Source organism: Stegodyphus dumicola, chromosome 5 (assembly GCF_044657685.1).
Source record: "Stegodyphus dumicola isolate Sdum_Otavi_A_Nest chromosome 5, ASM4465768v1".
Taxonomy (NCBI): domain Eukaryota; kingdom Metazoa; phylum Arthropoda; class Arachnida; order Araneae; family Eresidae; genus Stegodyphus; species Stegodyphus dumicola.
Window position 1 is genome coordinate 165,658,327 of NC_140772.1, and position 22,758 is coordinate 165,681,084.

Genomic DNA, 22,758 nt, shown 5'->3' on the forward strand with positions numbered 1-22,758 from the left:
AAAACCATGATTATATTCTTTAGACATTAAAACATTATATTTTCAATAAACATGGAATGGGTAAGATGTTTAAAATATGTTAAGATTTTTTAAATAAAGATATCTAAAATAATTTTATTAAATAAATATAATTAAATTAAAAAATAAACATGCCCAAAAGAATTAAATATCAAGTGCACATACAGAAAAAGTACAATACTATAAGAGGGGGAAAAAGAGAGAGGGAGGAAAGAAAAGGCTTTGCAAAAATTTTAAAATACATCAAGACATTATATAAAGAAAAAATGGGTTTGTATTTATTTAATGGAAAACCATCTTTTCTTATTAGTAAAATCTTTTCTTACTTTCCCTAGTACCTAATTCATATCATAAACTGGAACTGTTTTTATAAAACTCGTACAAAAACTTTCACTGGGACATAAGTACACCTCACTAGTTAGTATGCAATTTTATTTCCAAATATTAAGCTTAATAACTTAATATTTTAATACAATAATGATTGCTTAGCAAATAATATTACACTTAAAAATTTTATCTCAGTATTCTCAAAGGAAAATTAAAGGCAGATGAAAGTGCTCAGAATCCTCCCACTGAGCACATACTTAAAATGTGGAGAATTACTATATTAGCTTAATTACCCACAGATTTTCTAATTCTTACTGAATAATACATATTTCCCCCTCCATCACTAAATTGAATTAATTTTCCTACTATGTATTATCTATTCTATATCTTCCACATTTTTTAATCATTATTGGCTAAAACTAAATTCTTATTATGATTGCTATTACATGTGATAATAAATCTGATATAAAATTACAAGACTGTGTGTCTTCTAAAATCAATCTTAAAATTTGTTTCTTTTAAACAGTGTGAAACCTGGTTAATATTTATATTTTTTTAAAACAATTCACTGAATGCTTTCAAATATAGCTTGTATAGAATCGTTTAACAAGTAAAATCAATTTAAATTACTATATTTATTATAAAACTTAAAAATTGTATAAAAAATTTTCTGTAATACACGATAAGAAAAATAATTATCAACATCTCTGACACAATTGTAAATTAACTAATTTATTAATATTCTAATAAAATATGTACAACTAATTTTTATGTAAAAAGTTACCATTCTTATTCCAAGTAAATGTATCTCGAAGCTTATGGCCTTCAATTTCCATATCTAAACGCACTGGGACAAGAACTTCAGTTTGTGTAGAATTTTCATGAATAACAGATGGTTCTAAATCATCATACCTATAAACAAAAATCAATCATTCATATATGTTATAAATATTTAAAAAAAAAAGTGGGAGAAGGAGAGAGAAGAAGGAAAAAAAAAAAACATAAAATATAGCTTACCGTATATCTTATTGATATATTTTCTTACTTTTATAGAATATATATAGATAGATCTTTAACAGATAAAAATTTTAGAAAATACATATAAATAAGTCATAAAATTAACTGCAAAATATATTCGTTTATTTTGAGATTGAGAATTTCTTCATCATGTTCATGCAAACTAAGCAAGTAAACATATTTGAGTTTCATATTCTCTCATTAGTCCACTATACAACTCATCCCATATGTTCAATTCTGTACTATACAGGAGCCCCAAATTAAATGCAACCACAATGGGTATGAAGCTTTTTAAGAATTTTTAAGAATTACCTTTTAATTAACTGGACAGTCGTACTACTCATTCAGACAGCTGTTAAATGGGATACAGGCTTCTGTACTTTATACCCCTACAGCCAAGATCAACAAAGTACTAATCTCTACCAGTATAGTAAATGACCACAGAGGAGGAATAAATTTTGTAACACAAAACAAAATCAAGAATTTGACATACATAAAACCCCTAAATTGAAAGCAATTCAAACTACTCAAAGGCAAAATCTTATTTTAGTAAAGAAATTAAATAATGTTGAAAATTATCAATTTATGAAACAAGACCCCAGTAAAAATTAATCTGCCCCTAAGTACTGCTTTGTTGGCTGAAAACAAAACTAAGTCTTAAATAAAATCATGAAATGTTATTAAAATACTTAGATGATCCTACATAGTGAATTAATTCTATAAAACACACAAGGGATCATCTGCCTATGACACGGGATGCCATTTTCAAGGACTGAAGCTCATATTTGTCCCAGATGAGGAAAATCATGAAAACTTCAAGCAGCTAGCATATTTAATTACCAGGAACAATTAACTTTTCAGTTCCTTGTGGTTTAAGCAATTTTGCAGTTGGTATTGATCTTATAAATACGTGATTAAACTTTCACAGAATTTGTTACATTTTTACAGACAGAAAAAACACATGTTCATGCAGCCTCTTTACCATTAACAAGAATACTGGAAAAAAAATTTAAGATAACTGTTTAAAAAAAAAAAGCTATTTAGCTTTAAGATAAAGTTTTAAAAATGTCTCCCAATTTACATGCTATATTCTCAAACACAAAAGTTTAAGTAAATTTCTCTCAACATACAGCTTTCATAAATGCAAAAAACAACTTGGAATCCAGTCTTCAATAACTTGTTTTTATCTGCATGCAGTTACATTATATACATGAAATGAAATATGACCTTTGAAAACTACCATAAAATATACATGTTAAATTATTTTTGATTAATGCTTTTATGTCATCAGCATACTTACAATAAGGGAAATGTTCGCACTTTTTTATGACTTATCCTATTACGATTCACAGGAGTTGAACATGGAACGGCATCTAAATGATGAGAACTATTTGGCATGGTAGGCATCCATGTACTTCTCTTTGTCTTGATTTCACTAAAGAAAAAAATAGTAGAAACTATAGATTTAAAATTTTAAATTAAAAATTTTATGCATAAGAGATTTTTATCTTAAAATACTGCATTCAAAATTAGAGAATTAAGGCGATCAAGAACAGGTCAAATAATTCCTTAGTATCACTAGACATGCATCTCATTTTATACCAAGTTCAGTATTTACACATAATAGTAAATTTTTTAGGCAATAGCAATACAAATATATGTTAATTAGACAATACTACTGCAATGCAATGCATTATGACGCATGCATTTAAATTGCAAGTAAAAACTAAATGTATATAACTCCATGGTGTTTATTGCAGGGTATGTAATTTATTGCATATGCACTGTGAATATCACCAAGTATCAATAAAGATCAAGTATTAATAAAGATTTTAAATCAATAAGATAAACTCAAATTTTTACATGGCCTTTATTCAACAAAAATGTTTAATACCCAAAATAAATATATAAAATCTTCCAAATAAAGACACAGGTGCATACTTGCATTTATGAAAACTTCTGGAGACTTTCATATAAAAATGACCAAAAATTTCCTTGATTTATGCTTTTATAACCTAACAGAAATATAAAATTTATATTACATATAGTTCCCTTTTACTGAATTGATGCGATACAGAAATAACAAAATATGGAAATCTAGACTGAATTTTACAATCATTTAAAGATCAAGCGATTGAATGACGCTCAATTTAGGTGATGCAGAGGATTGCATAAAATTAACAAGAAATCTAAAAAATATGCTGCAAACAGCTGTAAATCAATGCATATGAACATTTTCACCTTATCAGTACTTATGTTAGTTTTCTTATATGAAAATGAAAACTTACAACTTGCAGATATTGGGAAAGTCAGAACTAGATTTATACAATAAACTATAAATGAATAAATTTCACGAGTTCTACACCAATGTTCTAACAATCTAAAAACACAAAAAAAAAAAAAAAAAAATTAAAAAAACTTTCTTAGTCCAACAAAGGAAATTAATAAATCAAAATAGCACCAATGAAATACATGTAATAAGCATTTAAAGACTTGAAAAATTTAACTTTCAATTAAGGTTGATCAGAACACACACACACACACACACACACACACAAAAAAAAAAAAAAAAAAAAAAAAAAAAAAAAGATGCAGAAAATGAAAGGCAAGTACTATATGATTTAAGAGCAACAAAAAGTAATAAAATAAGCAAAATATGTAAAAGTATAACATTAAATATATGTACAAAATTTATTTATTAAAATGATTTAAACTAGGCAAAATTCAGTAATACAGCTTTATGTATTTCTGATCTTGGGAACTTTTTATCTGCATTTAATAATTAGCAGCAGGATAATATGGGATTGTCCAGTATTCTGTGTAGCAAAAAAGTCTTTCCAGTGTTCTGTCTGGTAAGCATTGCAGATAATTTCTTAAGTAATAAGTGAAAGGTGGGGCAACAAAGATTCAAAAGGACTATACCAAACCTTGCCTTTTGCATGAGTTTGGTCTAGAGCACAATGCAGCAGCAGAACATCAAAGGATAAGTGGTGCATGTGAATGTAACCCTTTATAAGAACATGCACACAAATGCTGGTTTTGGTACTTCAGTAACGACTACTCAAAAAGACTCAAAGTGACTGATGGAATTTCAAAGTAGTGATCTAATAAGAGGTGTAACCACCAAACCAAATATTAAATGAAGAGATAAGTAGTTTAGCAGCAAACATGTAGAAGTACTACTAACTGAACTGTCCTAACAAGGTTTTTTAAAAAAAATCACACATTCCTGTGGAACTCTCAAGAAGTTTCATTCCATCACAACTATGCATGATCTCTCACATCTCTTTAGGCTCAGAGGATCAATATGGTAGAGTTCATAAAGCACATCTTGTATTCACTTGCATTGTTCCATATGAATACCATCTCTTTTGGTCACAACATGATTTTCTACATGTAACAAAATAAAAAATCCTCATGGCGGATTACAAAATTTTTATGTGACAAAGAGAAGGAGTTTTAAAGGAGAAGGACAGAAAAATTTCCAGATAAATGGCAACAGTTTACAGAAAATGGTAGAGAGTATATTGCAGATCAAAAGCCAATAAAAGTATTTGTTCTACAGAATTCAGTACTTCTTTATTGCAGTGGCCCACAACACTGACTCACGAATCAACTGGGATATCTCACCAAAATCTTGCCACATATCCAAAGTTCTTTTACTAAAAAAACATAACTTTTGCACACATCCAACAACAGCCTTTTGTTTTTTTATTTGGCAATAAGCACACAGCAGGTTGTCTGAACTACAAGGCATTATTCAACATAGATTTTAATTTAAAAAATTAAATTATGTGCTATTTAAAAAGGATTTTCAAAATAAAATTTCTATTTCAAATTATATTTGAAGACTATTGTTTGTTAAGACAGACCAGATTTAAAGAGCCAATAAGATCCTTGAAATTTTAAGCTGCAGTTGGCTATATGCAGAATATGACATGAATGACTCTTCTTCACACAAATATTCAGCTAATCATAACAGAATATTTTTGCTCTTTGAGGAGAAGCTGCTGTCAGGCCCATAAAATGAATACAGTTTTCCTATTTAATTGTATCAATCTAAATTAGAGTTCTTAGCTTCTAATTTCAAACTGGCAAGCTACTCTTTCATCCATCAATAAGAGTTTTAATAGTTTTTAAAAATCACAAATGAATAAGACATGCATACATAGCAAAATTGATAAATTTCTTAACATTTTAGAATATAACATCAGAATACGAAATTAAACTAATTTTCCAACACTAACTATTAAATAAACTGATAAACTAACAATTTTAATAATTAACCCCTTGTTATACAATTGCGACTTAGACTAGTAGTACAGAATCTAAGACAAATATGAAAACAACTTGTGGTTATTGATCATGGTTTAAAAACAAAAAATTTAAACTATTAAAAAAAACTAATTCTTAAATGTTTGAGAAGATTGATTTCAGAATGTATATATTCCATTATAAAAAGTATACAGCATAGCTGCCAACCTTGAAAGACAACAGGTTTAGATCTGAGAGATTTATTTAATTATGGCACAGCATTTTGGGGCTATCTGCCTAAAGGGAGCATTGCTTTCATGGAGGATGAAAGGAAACTGGCTCTTAATACACATTACACAAGGAGAAAACCACAAAAATTTGCATGCAACCAGCCCGTTCACCAGGATTCAAACTCCGGACAGAACTAACAGTGTTTGGCAACAAATAGGGAGGATTTTGAGTTTAAAAAAAAAAAAAAAAAAAAAGCATTTTCAAAAAGATTCTCTAAGTTGATAAATATGACTTTGAGAGAAAAGAAAATTATTTTACACTTTTTGAGGAAAAGATAATTTGTTTCATAGAGGTAAATTTAAAATTTTTTGCATGTCACTTTATAATGCATGATTTAAATTATGAAATTAGTTATAAAATGATTTTGATGTAAAATATGTAAAATTAAAATTTAGAATAACAAAGTCTATATTAAATTATGTGTTTCACTAATTTGTTTCGATTTGGTAATCCTGAAAATTTTATACTAAAAAAATCCTAAGTGGGCGGGAGCTAAAAAATCTCTGAAATGGATAAAAACAGATTAAGTGGAATAAGAATTAATCAGAAATGCTGAAACTCATTTGGGAAAAATTTCCCCTTTTTCACAATGCGAATTTCATTAAAAGATGACAGTGCCTTAGTGGAATTTTTTTTAAAGACTTTGTCATGAAAATTTCTTCAGGGTTCGTACACATTTCTGCACACGGAAATTAAGTACTTTTAAGGACTTTTAAGGACCATTAATGAAAAAAATTAAGGACCTATGAGCAAACGGGAATTGAATAAATTCAATTGAAGATATTATCTATGCCTAAATTTCACTTTTGTAATATCATCCTAAAAATAAAATAGATCCCTAAGTAGTACGCATTATTACTAAACATGAATTAATTAACATAATTGTTAATAAGTTTGAGAATAAAATAAATTATGCCATTTATCAAGTAGCAATAAATATTTTACACTTACGATAGTTGGTCATATTTGAACGTTTATATTGATTTCCTTCTCTTTTAAGCCTCTTGTCTAACAATTAGAGATTTGTCTCAATATGCAAACCAATGCTCTCACTAGTTTCTGCATGCTTCATCTCCTAACTTGTCAACCTCTCCATAATGTATCTATGAGGGTTTAATCGATCTGGTAAAACTTAAATAGTCCAAAACCCCTGATAGACGTGAAGCATATTATCGCTATGTCTGAAATTAACTACAATATCAGACAAAGGTTTAAATAAGCATCTTATTTAAAAAGAACTTAGAACATAAAGGCATGTTCTGATGTTAACAAAATCCATTACAGCTCACGGTGATGTAATTAAACAAGAACAGTCAAATTATATTAATAATATGGATGACTAGTGGTCAAAGATAAAATTTATTTGTAATTTAATCTGACTCAATAACTCTACCATATGAGAAAATAGAAATGGGAAATTATAGTAAAGGTTGAAATCATAAACAATTGGGTAATTTACATAATAATAACTGCACATATCTTTGAAGAATAATTTCCTTTATGTACTCAGTTTCTTTCTTCAACATGTTTCTCCTTTTCATTTTAGAATTTAATTAAGGATTTCCGTTATTCTAAAAAAACACTAAATGCATTTAGAATGTACAGAAAAAGTGGCGAGTTTTATTTCTTTAGTAATATGAACATTCAGAAGCAATATGAAATACATATAGTAAAGAACGGTTACAGAGCTGATGTGGCAGAATTTCTAGAATTTAGTAACACACCGAACAACAAAATCTAGAAATGGCAAAACTTTCAGAATTTAGAGCAAGCATTGGAAGCAGAATTTAGAAAGGCAGTAGGCAGCAGAATTTAGGATCCACAGAGATTGCATCAGGTGGGAAAATGCCTAATGTGTATGATGCATTAAGAAATATCAGATGAATCTTTTAAATTGTAAGTTTTCAATTTCTTTATTAATAAAAAAAATCCCTTTCTATAATGCCTGCCCATGTGATAAGATCAGAAGCATTTTTGATATTTTCCATGCTTCTGTCTAGTGAAAAGTAGAGAAAATAAAGAGAAGATAAACATGTTAAGATTCTAGTATCAGTTTCATTGTTCTTCCAGATGTTCTCCCAAAATTAAGAAATTCATTGCAAACTTTCTGCAAAATACATCCACTACATGTTAATACCATGGAGACATTTTTCATTTTGTCACATATTTCTCAAATCTTCTAGAATCGTGGGTCTATAAATCTTGCCTTCAAATCCTTCTAAACTTTCCAAGCTGCAATGTCTAAAACCCTAAAGAAAAATTATCCCTATCATTTCTGTAACAGAAAAAAGCCAGAAATATTTTGGAAAAAAGTAGGAGGGAAAAAGTATAAAATTAATTTTATAGACAAAACTGATGCACATTCTGAGAATTTTGAATATTCTGAGACAATTACATGGGAAAAACTCTTACTATCAAAAAATTAAAAACGACATTTTTAATTAATTACATAGCTAATTTTGTTTTGCTAAGAGCTGTTTCATAAATTCTGCTTTATAGCATTATACCTTGTTTATTTTTCAGATTTAAAATATTGTATAAGTTGCCAAAATGAAACTTTATAATATGACAGCAAAAAATAAAAATGTTTTATTTTAATGTTATTTTTTAAATATAATTTCAATATATTACCATTATTTTAATAAAATTTATCAATGTTATGATGTTTAAAAAAAACTGTCGAAAAATTCTCAGATTTTGGAATTAAAATTTTCTATAGAGACTAATCTTAAAATTGCCAAAATGTTGAAAAGTCGCCAAATTTAGAACCGTTTAAAAAAGAATTCATATTCCCAAGAGCAAAAAATTGTTTAAAAGCTCTTTACTAGAAAAAATTAATTTCAAAATGCTTATGTTTCACTTATTGCTTAGAAACTCGAGTATCCCATCGTTTATATTAGAAATAAAAGCAAATTATAACTCATGAACCCATTCGAAAGATTACCATATATACGGCAGTGAATCGCCAAAAATATTCCTCAAAATGTTAATTCACACTCAAAATGACAGTCGTAAAAACAGACAGAAATTTCAGATGATTAAAATTAAGGACCTTCTGTTGATTTTGGCCAAAATTAAGGACTTTTAAGGACCAAAAATCGATTCCAAAAAATCTAAGGACTTTTAAGGACTCTTAAGGACCGTACGAACCCTGTTCTTTAAAGTATTGTTTCTGACAATTAGAAATCAACTTTTCTTCTAGACATACATCTGAAAGAGGTGATCTAAATTTAAATAAACTTAAATCTGGGAAATGTGAATATTTACCAAGAAACCGGGAGATGTGATAAAAAACTGGAGTTTCTAAATTTTATCGGAAAATTTCGCAGCTTTGATATGGTGAAATGAAACATACAGTACAAAGTCCATAATCCAGACTCGTCGGGACTTCAGTGATTCTGGGTTAGGGGTTTTGCCGGATTATAGATCATCAATATAAATCTGGCTGGTAAGATGGCATGAAGAAATTATACAATTAAAAACATGAAACAGTAATTTATGAAGTAAAGAGCAATTATGATCTAAAGGGTATCAAAATTTACAAAAAAAAAAGGCTTAATATTTATTTGTTTACTTTATTAAACATTTCTTTCAATGTAAGTTGTTTAAGTTGCTTCATTTTTTGTGCTAATACTTTCTCTTTAAATCTATAAACAGACATAATTTCTTGTTCAGTTACAAAGTTCCACTGTTCAAGTCCTGTAATTGTTGTGTCGAGATTACCGACTAACTTGTCTATCGAAATTTTGCTGTTTTCAATAACCTCTCTGTCACTTTCTTCACTATCGGAAGTGCTATTTTCTGGATCTAGAACCATACTACGGATTTTGCCGTCTGTTAATTGATTGATGATTGGGGCATTTTGTCGCAATGAAAAACTTCTGTTATATCATCTTCCTTTATTACCACTTCTCCACATTTCTTTACATAATCCAATAACTGGAAAATTTCACATTAATTTGCGATGTCTGAAAACCTTCAAATTCACAGCTATCATCTTCATCGTCCTCACCATGAAATATGGCAGCTGGCTTTAAATTATTCCAAGCATTTTTTAACATACCTGAAGACTCCCGCGATCTTGCGATGCTCCACACAGCAGATTTTATGCTAAAAAATTTCAAAAAGTCTCGTCATGTCACTTTATATTTGCATTTCAGCACGTGCACTACAGTCAAAAGTCGTTAATCCGGACTCGTCGGGACTTCGGCAATTCCGGATTATCGATTTTTCCGGATTATAGATCATCAGTTTGAATCTCGTAAGATGGCATGCAGAAATTATAAAATTAAAAATATGAAACCGTAATTTATGAAATAAAGAACAATTATGATCTAAAGGGTATCAAAATTTGCAAAAAGAAAAAGCTTAATATTTATTTGTTTACTTTATTAAACATTTCTTTAATAAATGGCCAAAGTGAATTCGAAATGGGTATTTAGTGGTATTGAAAAGGGTAGTAATAAATGTTTGTTTAAGGTTGTGCGAGATAGAAATAAAGATGTTTTATTAAGTTATTTGTCTACCTGTAAGTTGTTTAAGTTTTGCTTCGTTTCATGTGATAATACTTTCTCTTTAATTCTATTAAACAGACATAATTTCTTGTTCAGTTACAAAGTTCCGCCGTTCAAGTCCTATAATTGCTGTGTCAAGAATACCGACTAATTTGTCAATCGAAATTTTTTTGTTTTCAATAACCTCTGTCACTTTTCTTCACTATCGGAAGCGAATTATAATGACGAGGAACTTGTTTTAAATCATATCAAAGACGTAGCATATCGAGATGAAATACTACATTTGGTAAGGAATTATAAGCCAAATAAAATAAAAACATCTGCGCTGAAGATAAGGATAGTGCTGACAAATCAACTTCCAATTCATTACGCGCCCGCCGCCGAGCAGCGTGAAATTGATAAACAGATTTCGGATTTCAAAACATACTTTCGCTTTAGATCCTTTACATATTAACAAATATATATCGGAAATTCTATTTGATATAATCGAAAGTTTAAGCTTACTTTTATAAAATTGCTCTTACAGTCTGCAAAAAATAATAAGCCGAATGCAATTCGAAAATTAAAGAGCAACGCAGTCATCAACATTAACTGAAATAGATAATTATTTAGCTTATACGTCCATTATACATAAAATGCGCGTGCGAAAACGTATTCTGCACTTGCGCACACTCATATGCGCAGTCGTAAAAGGTCTTACGCGCACGCGTGAACGCCTCTGCGCATGTGTCAACGCGGCGCATGCGCAGAAAGTTTTTAGTTTTGATGTCCGGATTATAGATCATTCCGAATTATGGGTGTCCGAATTAACGACTTTTGACTGTATTCCCATACCGATAGGCTGAATGATAGACGTACAATCTGGAGGGAAGAATAATATGGATACATTATCTTTTACTAAAACTTCAAGTGAAGTATACGCCGAACAGTTGTCAACAGTTAACAATCAGGACTATTTTTGAATCATCAGGTAAACCAATTGAATTCAAATGTCACTGAGCCTTGGGTTTAAAATGATTTTCAAACCAATCATTCATCAACGCTTGTGTCATCCAAGCTCTTTTTATTTGTGCAATATATAACAGGGAAAATCATTACTCTAACTACTCGAGATCGTGCATGTTTTCAGATCATGAAAAGTTTGCACTTGTGCATTCCTGCAGCATTTGCGCACGCTTAAATTGTTAGTCTTGCTTTGGAATCTTTGAAACCAGAAGGAGCCTTTTCTATAGAAGTTGCCAAGGTATTTCGCGGTACATATTGCCAGAAAAGACCAGTTCCGTCAGCATTGGAAATTTGTTCTGGAGATAATTGTTCACTAGTAATGAGTTCAATGAATTCATCTGCAAATTGTTCAGCAGCTTCAGTATCAGCTGAAGCTTTCTCACCTGAAATTTTTAATTGTCTTATACGATGGCAATTTTTAAATTTTGTTAACCAACCTGTCGAATATATGCACTCAGTGTTTAAGTTCATTTCTTCGTGAAATATTTTGGCTTGAGCCATTAGCATTGGACCCGTCAATGACACACCCTCACTGCGACGCTGTCTGATGCATTCAATCATCACTTTGTCATGATCATCACTTTTAGCATAACGAACCCTTTTTCTGTTATTCATTGCAAATGGGGTGTCAGAATCCACAAAAAATTCAAAAAGTTCCTTTTTCTTTTTGCTGATGTCATATACAGTTGACTTTCCAATGTCATACTCCTCATATAATTTTGAGACGAATATGCCTTTATCCATTTTTTGCAGCAATTCCACTTTTTGCTTGATGGACATCGAAACATGCTTTTGCTTTGTAGATCCTTTGGCAGCTCCAGAATTGGAAACTCTTTTTGACATAATCGAAAGTTCAAGCTTAATTTTTTATAAAAATGCTCTAACAGTCTTCAAAAAATAATAAGCCGGATCCAATTAGAAGATTAAGGAATAGCACAATCTGCAACATTAACTGAAATGCCTTAGAATCAGTAAAGATAATTTTAGCCTAGCTTATACCGTCCGTTATACATTAAACGCGCATGCCTAAATGCATTACGCGCATGTGTAAAGCATACAAAAAAAAATGTTTGTGGCTTTGAGGTCTGGATTAAAGATCATTCCGGATAATGGACGTTCGGATTACGGACTTTGTACTGTATTAATTACTGAATAAATGTAGCAGAGTCATGCCTGAAAAACACCAAATTACCAAAGGATATAAGATGTCTCTGGCATTGTGGGTTCATTTAATTAAACATAATAATGCAATACTATTAAGAAAATTCAATAACAGCCTAAGAATCATTTAAAAATGCATAAAATGGCAAGTTATTCATAAAGTTGTTCTTCACCCAGTTCACCCAGTTGTTCATAAAGGTACTTAATACAGAGCAGAACTATTAAATTCAATATATTATTTATCAAACACATTAACATCTATGACATCTCAAAAGCTTTAATTTTTGATTATATTACTAATTGTTTTTATATGGCACAGAGGTTATGTAAAGATGCATATTCAGAGAAAAATAATAACAGCATAATATGAATACAGCATTGAAGTTTTTTTATTAGAGTATCACTGGGTTCTACATGTCCAGTATTGAACATAATGAAAACAATCGAGTATAGGGGTATAATTTATAAGATTGTATAAACTGTTACTATGGATTATTGGCAGTACAAATGAAGGGCAAATTTTATCCCTCACTACAGTCTTCACTATAAAATTATGCTGCATGACAAAGAACTAAAAGCAATAATTTCTAAAGCATAAATAACAATATTCAAACATTAAGCACCTTGATTACAATAATATGTGAAAACAGGATTATAAATATTTCAAGTATAGACATCACATACTAAATCTTTTTAACCTATTTTACCAAAAAATAAACTTTCAAAAAATTAAATGAATAGTACCGTGAAACTGGTGGTTCTGTGCTTATAGACACTGCCCTATATTTTTCATCTTTGCCCTCAAAAATTTCATCTACTTCAGTTGCTCTTAGAAGAGTGATATTAGTTGCCAAACTATGTGGCCCTAAACCTGTGAACAAATTCAACATTAATTTAGATTGTGTTTAGTTATCTAAGAAATTTTCCTCATAATTCATACCCAATTAAGCATTCACTAACACTTTATTTCATTTCTTTGAAAAAAAATTTAACAACTTAATGGTGAACACATAATTTGTCTTTAAGAAACAAAACCAAATACATGAATTCATAATACTCATAAAATCATTAGACCAAGATGCAAAATAAAAATAATTAAATGTTTTACCAAAACCACATTTTATAATTTAAAATTTGTTTTCGTATAAACATACTTAAAACAAAATATATAATGATATGAAATATTATTAGTACAGTAAAATAGGCAAAGATAGCATTCAGCTACAAGAATATAAGCAGAGAATAGGTAAAGCGGCATTATTAAGAAGAATACCTAAATGAAACGTTAAAAACGAAAAAAATTACAATTCTGTAATTTTCCAAAATCTCATATGATGTCATTTAAATCATACTTCACTCACACAGACAAAACCATAAATTATCTAATTCAATTTTTTTTTAATGCAACATGTACAAAATAAAAAACTTTCTTGTTATTTGGCCATGAAAGTCTATGGTAACAAGTTCATGTCCAGTACTTATAAAATGTAATTTGGTAGTTTCTGAAATTCAAGAAGTGATACATAACATATGAAACAGTAGACAAATAAAACATACTGTGCTTATATGTGTGAAAAGTGCTGAATGTGCAATAAGTAGGAACACAAAGAAGAGACAGTTGCAGAGAAATATTTTATTAAGACAGACAAATAATCAGAAACAGACAATTAATACAGAGAACAATGCAATGCATATAAAAAAAGCAAAAGCTGTGCAAGTAAAAAATAAAAAAAAAAAAAGCAGCATCTAAAAGAAAGCAAAAAAGCTGAACAAGGCAATAAAACACATAACTAAAAGACAGTTCTACAATTAAGCAATGTTACACATTTCAATAAATTTGACATATATGAAAATTATTTTTTGTAATGCTCAAAAATACAGCTTCGAAACTTCTCGCTTATATTTAAATCGATTAAATATTTTAGCAGTTTTAAGTTTCAGCTTTAAAATTCTACAACTAGGAATAACCTTATATATACCAAAAAGCGTTTAAAAAAAAAGTCTTTTCTTCAATCATTATGGTTTGATAACTTCAACATATGAAATGCAATGTCTTAAAATGATTGACAAATCTGGTGCTCAGCTTGATGAAAGCCTTCAATGAGAAAAATACATTATTAAACTAATAGTTTAAAATATTTTGATTAATATGTATGAGACACTTTTGTCTATCATACTCATATGGGAATTATTCTTATATTTTATGATCATAAAAAGTGAAAACTTTAAAATACATTTCCGTAATCACACAGGACATAAAATATTTAATTCTATGCTAATATTCAGAAAAAGATGTAAATGTTGCCTAACATAGTAAAGTGACAGAGAAAGAAACTACAGAGCTCAGTTTTCTACTGTTAAAATACATATCTATCTATATAATAAATGTATGTTAAAATTTATAATTTGAAGGCCAATTGTTATCGATATAACTAAATTTTTTGGTATGTGTGCATTAACTTCACCACCTCTGTGTTGGGTAGTAGCATACAAAATATAGCATAAAGTTACAATTTTGTTCACAAGAGTGAAAGTCAGGAGGTACTATAACTTGCAAGTAAACAATTTTCATTAATTTTTTTTTATACATTTTGCAATATTTTCCCATTTTCTATTAAGTTCAAATCAATGTAACATTAAATCTACAATAAAAAGTACGAAGTACACTTTATGGAAGTACAAAAAATATTGGTATGAAAAAATTCTGATCATCATTCCAAAAATTACTGCAAATTTTTCGAAATGATTATAACATCAATGTAACATAAAGCACCGCATTAATACTGTTTGTAGGTCTAATATATTAATCTGAAAACTGTTATTACAGTTTTCAAATATTTAAATTATTTTGATAAATTTTAACCTAATTATTAAACATGATTCAATGCATAAGTGTACTTGCATATTTAAAAAATAATTAAGGGAAAACATTTCTAAAAGCAAAAATTAATTTTTTATGAATAATGAAAATTAAAAAGACCTTTTTTTCAAAATGAAGTTACAAGAAATAAAACCCATAATAATAAATTACCAAACTGAATCCAAAGGAAATACATTGATTAATTAAAATTTTAACTTATGTGTGAATTACTTACCATAAGCACAAACTAAATGAAAATTCTCCTAAACAGAGTAATAAAAAGGCGGGGAAGTTTTCTGCATCTTCAACTGCTTAAGTTTTTTTATCTTTCCGACATCTAAATCATTCTTTCATAAGTTATATATTTAGTTGCAAGTAATTTCTCTTTGCAACTGGAAAATAAAAATTTTACTTTAAAAAGTAAAATAATCCTTCATTCATTGGCCTCTTAACACCATCCATTACAAATATTCCTGCCTAACAACAAAATATACTAAATTGCAACCATAAAATAAATCATACTCACTGGTGACTAATTACTTCAATTGTAATAATACAAAATAGGAAGGAAGCACATCCCAAACTACAACACTAAGCAAGCCCTCTGTCACTTTTTCTCAGACTTGTACATGTTTATTTACTGTACCAGAGGTGGTCAAGTGCTATTAAATATCCAAAAACAAAATAAAAAGCCTTAATATGCCTGGAAAAAATTAATGGAATGGCAAAATTTTAAATGTGTGGCAAGGTGAAAAATAAATACTAAAACATTTTGCTTACTAGAATCCTTCTACATGAATTACTTAAGTTACATCTCTATGCCTTCAAATAATGGGAAAATATTCACCAAGATTTCCAGTTTATTCAGCACAAAAAACACTGAGTATTATTTACCAGGAGGTGGTGAAATTAATACATTAAGTACCAATTTTTTTTTTTTTTTCCTTCTACCAAGCAAGATTGCTAATTTTTAGTACTTCAATTTACTTCATTAAACTGAATACTTTTACCTTTGAGATCAGGAGGTATATTAGGGTCATCAGGATTAACGGTTCCAGCTTTCTTAAGAAGTCTGTTTTTGGCATCAATTCCCATAGTTCTCGTTGACAGACCTACAATTAAAGATTTAGACATCGTAGGAATCACTGCACGGCTATCTTTGTAAATATATATATTTTGCACTAGCCATTCTTACGAGTTTCCACATGGCCTCATAAACAGATTATCCACAAAGTGACCTTTAAAACCTCAGACAAGTGTTCAAATTTGAAAGATACAATAGGCAACATAAAATTAAAATTTATTTCCCTAAATATTTATACATATTCTCTGTCACTTCCTCAATTCAAATAAACAAAAATAATATTAAGTATAGTAATAATAGTACCTCTCATCAAAATTTACTAATAAGGGAAGCACACAAGTTTAGAGTCACCAAATTAGTCCAAACACTGCAAGTAATGCCTCTCGAAAATTAGCATGATAGCTAAAGCTAAAATTTTATATAATTCTCATATTTAAGTTTATTCCTATAAAATTCCTCAAAGACATTGATTGTAGTAACATGCCAATCTTACAAACTAAGAGTTCTCAGTTTGAATTCTGATGCTAATGTCACTTTCAATGCATATTATTAGTTGTTTTATTTTATTTCAAAGCAAAATTATTTAAAATAACGTTTTCAGAGGTTGGAGCAAAAAATTATATTAACTTTTTATGAATGTTCGGTTACCTTTTCAGTCTGTTTTCCATACCAATGCAAATATTATAGAATATCTTAAGTTCTTGATTAAAACCATTTTATATTGCAGCTGCACTTCATCACGATATAGAACACCATAAAATTATGTCACTCCTAACAGAGTGCTTCTTTCACATACACCCTTTATACTAGATTTTAACTTCTCTGTTTGTATTTTGGTCAGTTTTTATGTGCACTTCCTCAGAAATCTGAATGAATAATTTTGCTCATTCTTTTAATTTTCTTTTCACACACACAGACAATAAATAACAATATTGCCTAGATTTGATTTTTTTCACCCCGTTTCCCTTCTGAAAATTAAATGTGTTTTACAAAAACATAAATATACAATGGAGGAAAACAGTTAAAAAAAATTGTGATATCAATAAGAGCAGCACTACAACCAAGAATTGCACAAAATAACAAAACAAACATAAAACAGTAATTAACAAAATTAAAACTACAAGAAACATTCATAATAAAGCACTTTCCTTTAGAATGCTTTCCCATATACAGAGTAATCTATTTTAGTTGCAAAAAAAAAAAGAGATACTTAAAGGGGTTTTTTTATTATGGTTTAAAAATAATATCATTAACGCAGCCTCCGTTCTGGTCAGTGCATTGAGATAGTCAAGTTGTGAAGTTTCTTTCCACTTTTACCAGCATATCAACCGGTATGTTGACAATAGCAGCTTGAATATTGTTCTTCAGTTGAGCCAGGGTCTTTGGCCATTAGAGATTTCATATAGCCCCACAAAAAGAAATCACACAGGGCTAAATCAGGTGAGCGCTCTGGCCACTGAAGATCGCTCCTTAAGGAGATAAAGCATCCAGGGAAATGTTCTTCAAAAAACCATGATCCAATGATGCCTATTCTACACACCAAACAGTTACGTGTTCTGTATGAAGGGGCTTTTCATGAAATTCTCGAGGATTTATGCCACTCCAGCAGTGCATATTTTGCGCTTATTCAGGCAACCGGAAAGATGAAAATGAGCCTCATCGCTAAAGGGCATCAAGGCCATCATAAGGCATATTGTCAAGAATGGTACCACATGCATTTTTTCGTGAGAGAAAATCGCGTGGGTTAAGTTTTTGCACCACTGCCACTTTATATGGATGAAAATGCAGTATGTTGAAAAGTACGACTCCACGTTGAACGAGCCCTTCTCTCTCGTCCACTGCATGATCGGTACTAAACCTACACAACATAAAACGTTAGACACTGCTCTTTCAATGAGCGCCACCCCACTCTTCCTGGAATAAATGTTCTTAGATGGCATGTGTTTCAAATAAGGAAGTTCCCCTGCCACACCCTGTAGATCCATTTTGGTCAGTTGGAAGATAAGGTTCTCCTATAACATGCAAAGTTTGAGCAAAACTGGCAAGTCTTAAGATCATGTGCTTCCCTAATCAAAATAATCTGCTTCAGCAATATTTTACACAGTGAAAATTTTATACTCTTTCAATGTATAAATAGAAAAATAAATAAGTTAAAAAAAATAGGTGTTTTTAGATTATGCAAATTTAGTCTTTTGACTAAAAAAACATCAATAAGCTAATGTAATTAAAAAATAAAAAATTCTAAAAAATAAACTGCTTTTATTTTTTCAAAAAATAACAAAACATGACTCCCCTCCCCCAGATAATTAAAATTTTATAGAAATATTTTTCAAAATATCAGAATGTGAAGTTTAAATTTCAAACTAATTTTATGCATTAAGATTTTCATCAAATGTTACACATTAAAACTACTGCTAATATTTTTAAAAAATTATTTGAAGAGTGAGAGCAGTGCAGTGAAAGCACATGCAATTTCATTTACTACAAGCATAAAATAAGATACTCAAAACTTACCTCAGATAATATTTCTTGCGATGGTAAGATGCTTAACCAATCTCATTAAATAAGGACATGATTTTTAAATGATTTTTTCCTCTTTCATACAATGGTTAGATTTCAAATATTTTTTAATGTGAGAATACAAAAATCATTAATAAAGATGTCAAATTTTCTTTGTTTACTGCAATAAAAAAAGACTGTAGAGATAAAACTATATAAATTTCTGATGACCTCAAATTAGACTACATTGAAATATAATTGATAACTACCAGAGCATTATTACAAGTTTTATTTCTGAGATTTTACAACCACTGTTCATTATGATTTGTTCTGTGTAATGATGGCATCAAACAGTACAATCTCAAATGATAAAGGTATAATTATTCCAAACTATTCAACACAGCATTTTATATTCAAAAATACAAAGTATTATGCAAAGGGATGAGTAAACAGAGTAGATTTAAAAAGACACATGGTATCACCACAAGAGACATGATGGTTGATAAAAAAAAAAAAAAAAAAAAAAGACTACCAACCTACTGTCTATATGCACTCAGCACAAAAAAAAAAGAGAAAAAAAAATTATTACTTTTTCCTTTCTATGTTATGTTCAGTGCTGCAAAATGTATGCGCATGAACGCTAGCCTATCAGATTCAAACCCCCTCCGGGGAGGGAAAAAAAACCATAAGCACATGCTTTGAGCTTTTTAATGGAAAGAATATGAAGAAACAGATTCTGAACTGTCTGCTGATTACAACTGATGCTGTAGTTATGATTAGTTAACAGATGTGCAGAGAATAATGATATATACAATCAGAGCCTGATTTAGACTTGATAAGCTATTTGAAGAAGCTGAGCCTAAGCTATTTGAGATATGGGCCCTTTATAAGTCTGTTATAGTATATTTTAATATTATTTGTACTATATTTTAATTTTTTGGGGAGGGGCAAAGAAAGTGGGGGCCCTAAGCTATATCTTGTGTAGCTTTATATGTAAATCCGACCCTGTATAACAGTACAAATTCCGAGATCCGGAAGTCCAATATCTGGAATGATCTGAAATCCGGACCTCAAAGTCAACAACAACCTTCTTTTTATCCTATAGTTTACGCATGTGCATTTGATTTTTCCCCCTGTAATAAAACATGTGGAGAGTTGTTATTGAAAAAACAATCATTTTAGCATAAATTTATTTGATCAATAATTTGACTCACTATCTGCATATCTGCTTGGCATACATCTCAAACCAAAACATTCCAAACATCATTGATTTTACACCAACTAATATTTTATATTCCTGATGCCCAACCTGGCAAATCATTTTTATTATATTTGGCCTTCATCACTGTATGTTTATCAGCACATGATAACTTGTGTAATCACTCATGCAGCAATGCCAAGTTTTCCTTTTATTAGTAATTGAATAACAAAGAGTACGGTAAACTTTTCTGATGTTTCTGTCTTGTGACGCTAGGCAATGATTACAGATTTAAGTTAAATGCATTTAGAAATGTTGACTAAAAAAATTTTTTTTTAATTTCTCTCCATGTGCTAAAAACAGATTTAGTTAATGCTACTCATAGGCCAAAAGATTAAATTTAGTGCTATTTGAATTAAGAATAACTGATTTGTCATTCACATAAACCCAGAACCGGCACCAGAGCTCATATGGTTGCAATGGGTGATGGAATTTAGGGTAGACAATTTTATTGGAATTTAGAGAAGCAGCAAAATTAAGGAATGACAAAATTTTTAGAATTCAGGGAAAGCACTAGAACCCAAAATTTAGGGACGGCAAAAATTTTGAGCTTAGGAAAGCGCTTGTTAACAGAATTTAGGACACACAGAGACTGCATCAATCAGTAAGATATCTAGCACTAATAGAGAAAAGTTATCTCAACAAATTTACAATGCAGATAAATCTGATCTTTTCTGGCAATATGTACTGCGAAACTCTACAGAAAAAGCTTCAACTGGTGTCAAATATTCCAAAACAAGACTAACAATTTTAGCATGTGCAAATGCTACAGGAGAGCATAAATGTAATATTTTCATAATCGAAAAAAGTACATACCTCGAGCATTTAAAGTAGTAAAGATTTTCTGTTATATGTTGTGCAAATAAGAGAGCATGGATGACACAAGCATTAATAAATGATTGGTTTGAAAATCATTTCATACCCAAGGCTCGGCAACATTTGAATTCGGTTGGTTTACCTGATGATGTAAAAATTACCCTTACTGTAGACAATGGTACGGGCTCATACTTTGCTTAAAGTTTTAGTGAAAGATAATGTATCCTTATTATGCTTTTCTCCAAATTGTATATCATTCATTCAGCCTATAGATATTAGAATAGTGCACAAGCTGAAATGCAAATATAAAGTAGCATTTTTAATGCCCATGTTAAATTTAGCATTTTTCAAGTCCAGGTTAAATTTCTTGAATAATAGTACGACTATTCAAGAATTTTTGAAATATTTTAGCATAAAATCTGCTGTGTGGAGCATCACTAGATCGTGGGAGGATGTGTTCCCAGATTCTTTAAAAAATGCTTGACATGATTTATGGCCAGCTACCATATTTCATGGTGAGGTTGATGAAGATGATAGCCACGAATATGGAGGTTTTTGGATATCGCAAACCAAAGTTGAAATTTTCCAATTAATGGATTTTGAAACAAATGAGGAAAAGCATTAATAAATAAAAATGATATAGCAGAAGTTTTTCTTTGTGATGACAATGCCTCAATCATCCTTTAATTAAAGGATAGTGAAATCTATAGTATGGTTCTAGATCCAGAAAATACTGCTACCGATAGTGAAGAAAGTGACAGAGAAGTTACTGAAAATGAAAAAAATTTCGATTGACAAGTTAGTCAGAATTCTCGACACAGCAATTACAGGACTTGAACGATGGAACTTTGTAACTGAACAAGAAATTATGTCTGTTTATAGAATTAAAGAGAAAGTATTATCACATAAAACGAAGCAACTTAAACAACTTATATTGAAAGAAATGTTTAATAAAGTAAACAGATAAATATTAAGCCTTTGTTTTTTATCTTGATACCATTTCAATCATAAATGCTTCATTATTTCATAAATCATGATTTCATATTTTTAATTTTTTAATTTCTACATGCCATTTTAGTAAATTTAAACTGATGATCTAATATCCGGAAAAAACCTAAATCCGGAATCGCCGAAGTCCCAACGAGCCCGGATCTCAGACTTTGTGCTGTATATATATATATATCATTATTATGGAAAAGGAGTTAGAAAGCTTGTGTCATAAATTGTTGTATGAGAACTTACGTTGCAATTTCGTTAATTGTATAGATGTGCCTGGAATGAAGATGCACTTAACTTTTCAAAGAAAATACTTTAGCACTTTTCAAAGAAAATACTTTAGCAGTGGCCTTCTTTAATAAAATAAAAAACTACTAGAATGTTTCCTATACAGTAATTTATTAAATCAGAACATATTTAATATTTTTGTTGCATGCCTCTTGTAACAGTTTATATTATTATTTTTTCCAAACTTAACTTCATGCAATATCATATGCTACGGCTAAGTTCGGAAAAAAATTTAATGCAATATTAAAGAAATTAAATTTTACATTTCAAAAAATTCTGACAATGACTTTCATGGACCAAATAGTAAGAAAGTTACATGTTAACTATAAATTTATTTTATTATGAGAATTTCCACAAGATTTCTGTGCAG

The 22,758-nt window shown here is 29.8% G+C and overlaps 1 protein-coding gene across 2 annotated transcripts in view; it reads right to left on the reverse strand.

Moving 5' to 3' along the window:
- Snr1 (SWI/SNF related, matrix associated, actin dependent regulator of chromatin, subfamily b, member 1) overlaps positions 1-22,758 on the reverse strand; it is an 86,546-nt gene that overhangs the window by 24,481 nt on the left and 39,307 nt on the right. The window contains exons 3-6 of one of the 2 annotated variants that reach the window (XM_035350521.2): positions 16,458-16,559; positions 13,332-13,458; positions 2,663-2,797; positions 1,130-1,257 (exon numbers count right to left, since the gene is read on the reverse strand). In XM_035350521.2, the coding sequence (XP_035206412.1) occupies positions 1,130-1,257; positions 2,663-2,797; positions 13,332-13,458; positions 16,458-16,559 (492 nt within the window). The remainder of the gene's footprint in view (positions 1-1,129; positions 1,258-2,662; positions 2,798-13,331; positions 13,459-16,457; positions 16,560-22,758) is intronic. The other variant, XM_035350522.2, reaches the window with a different exon arrangement.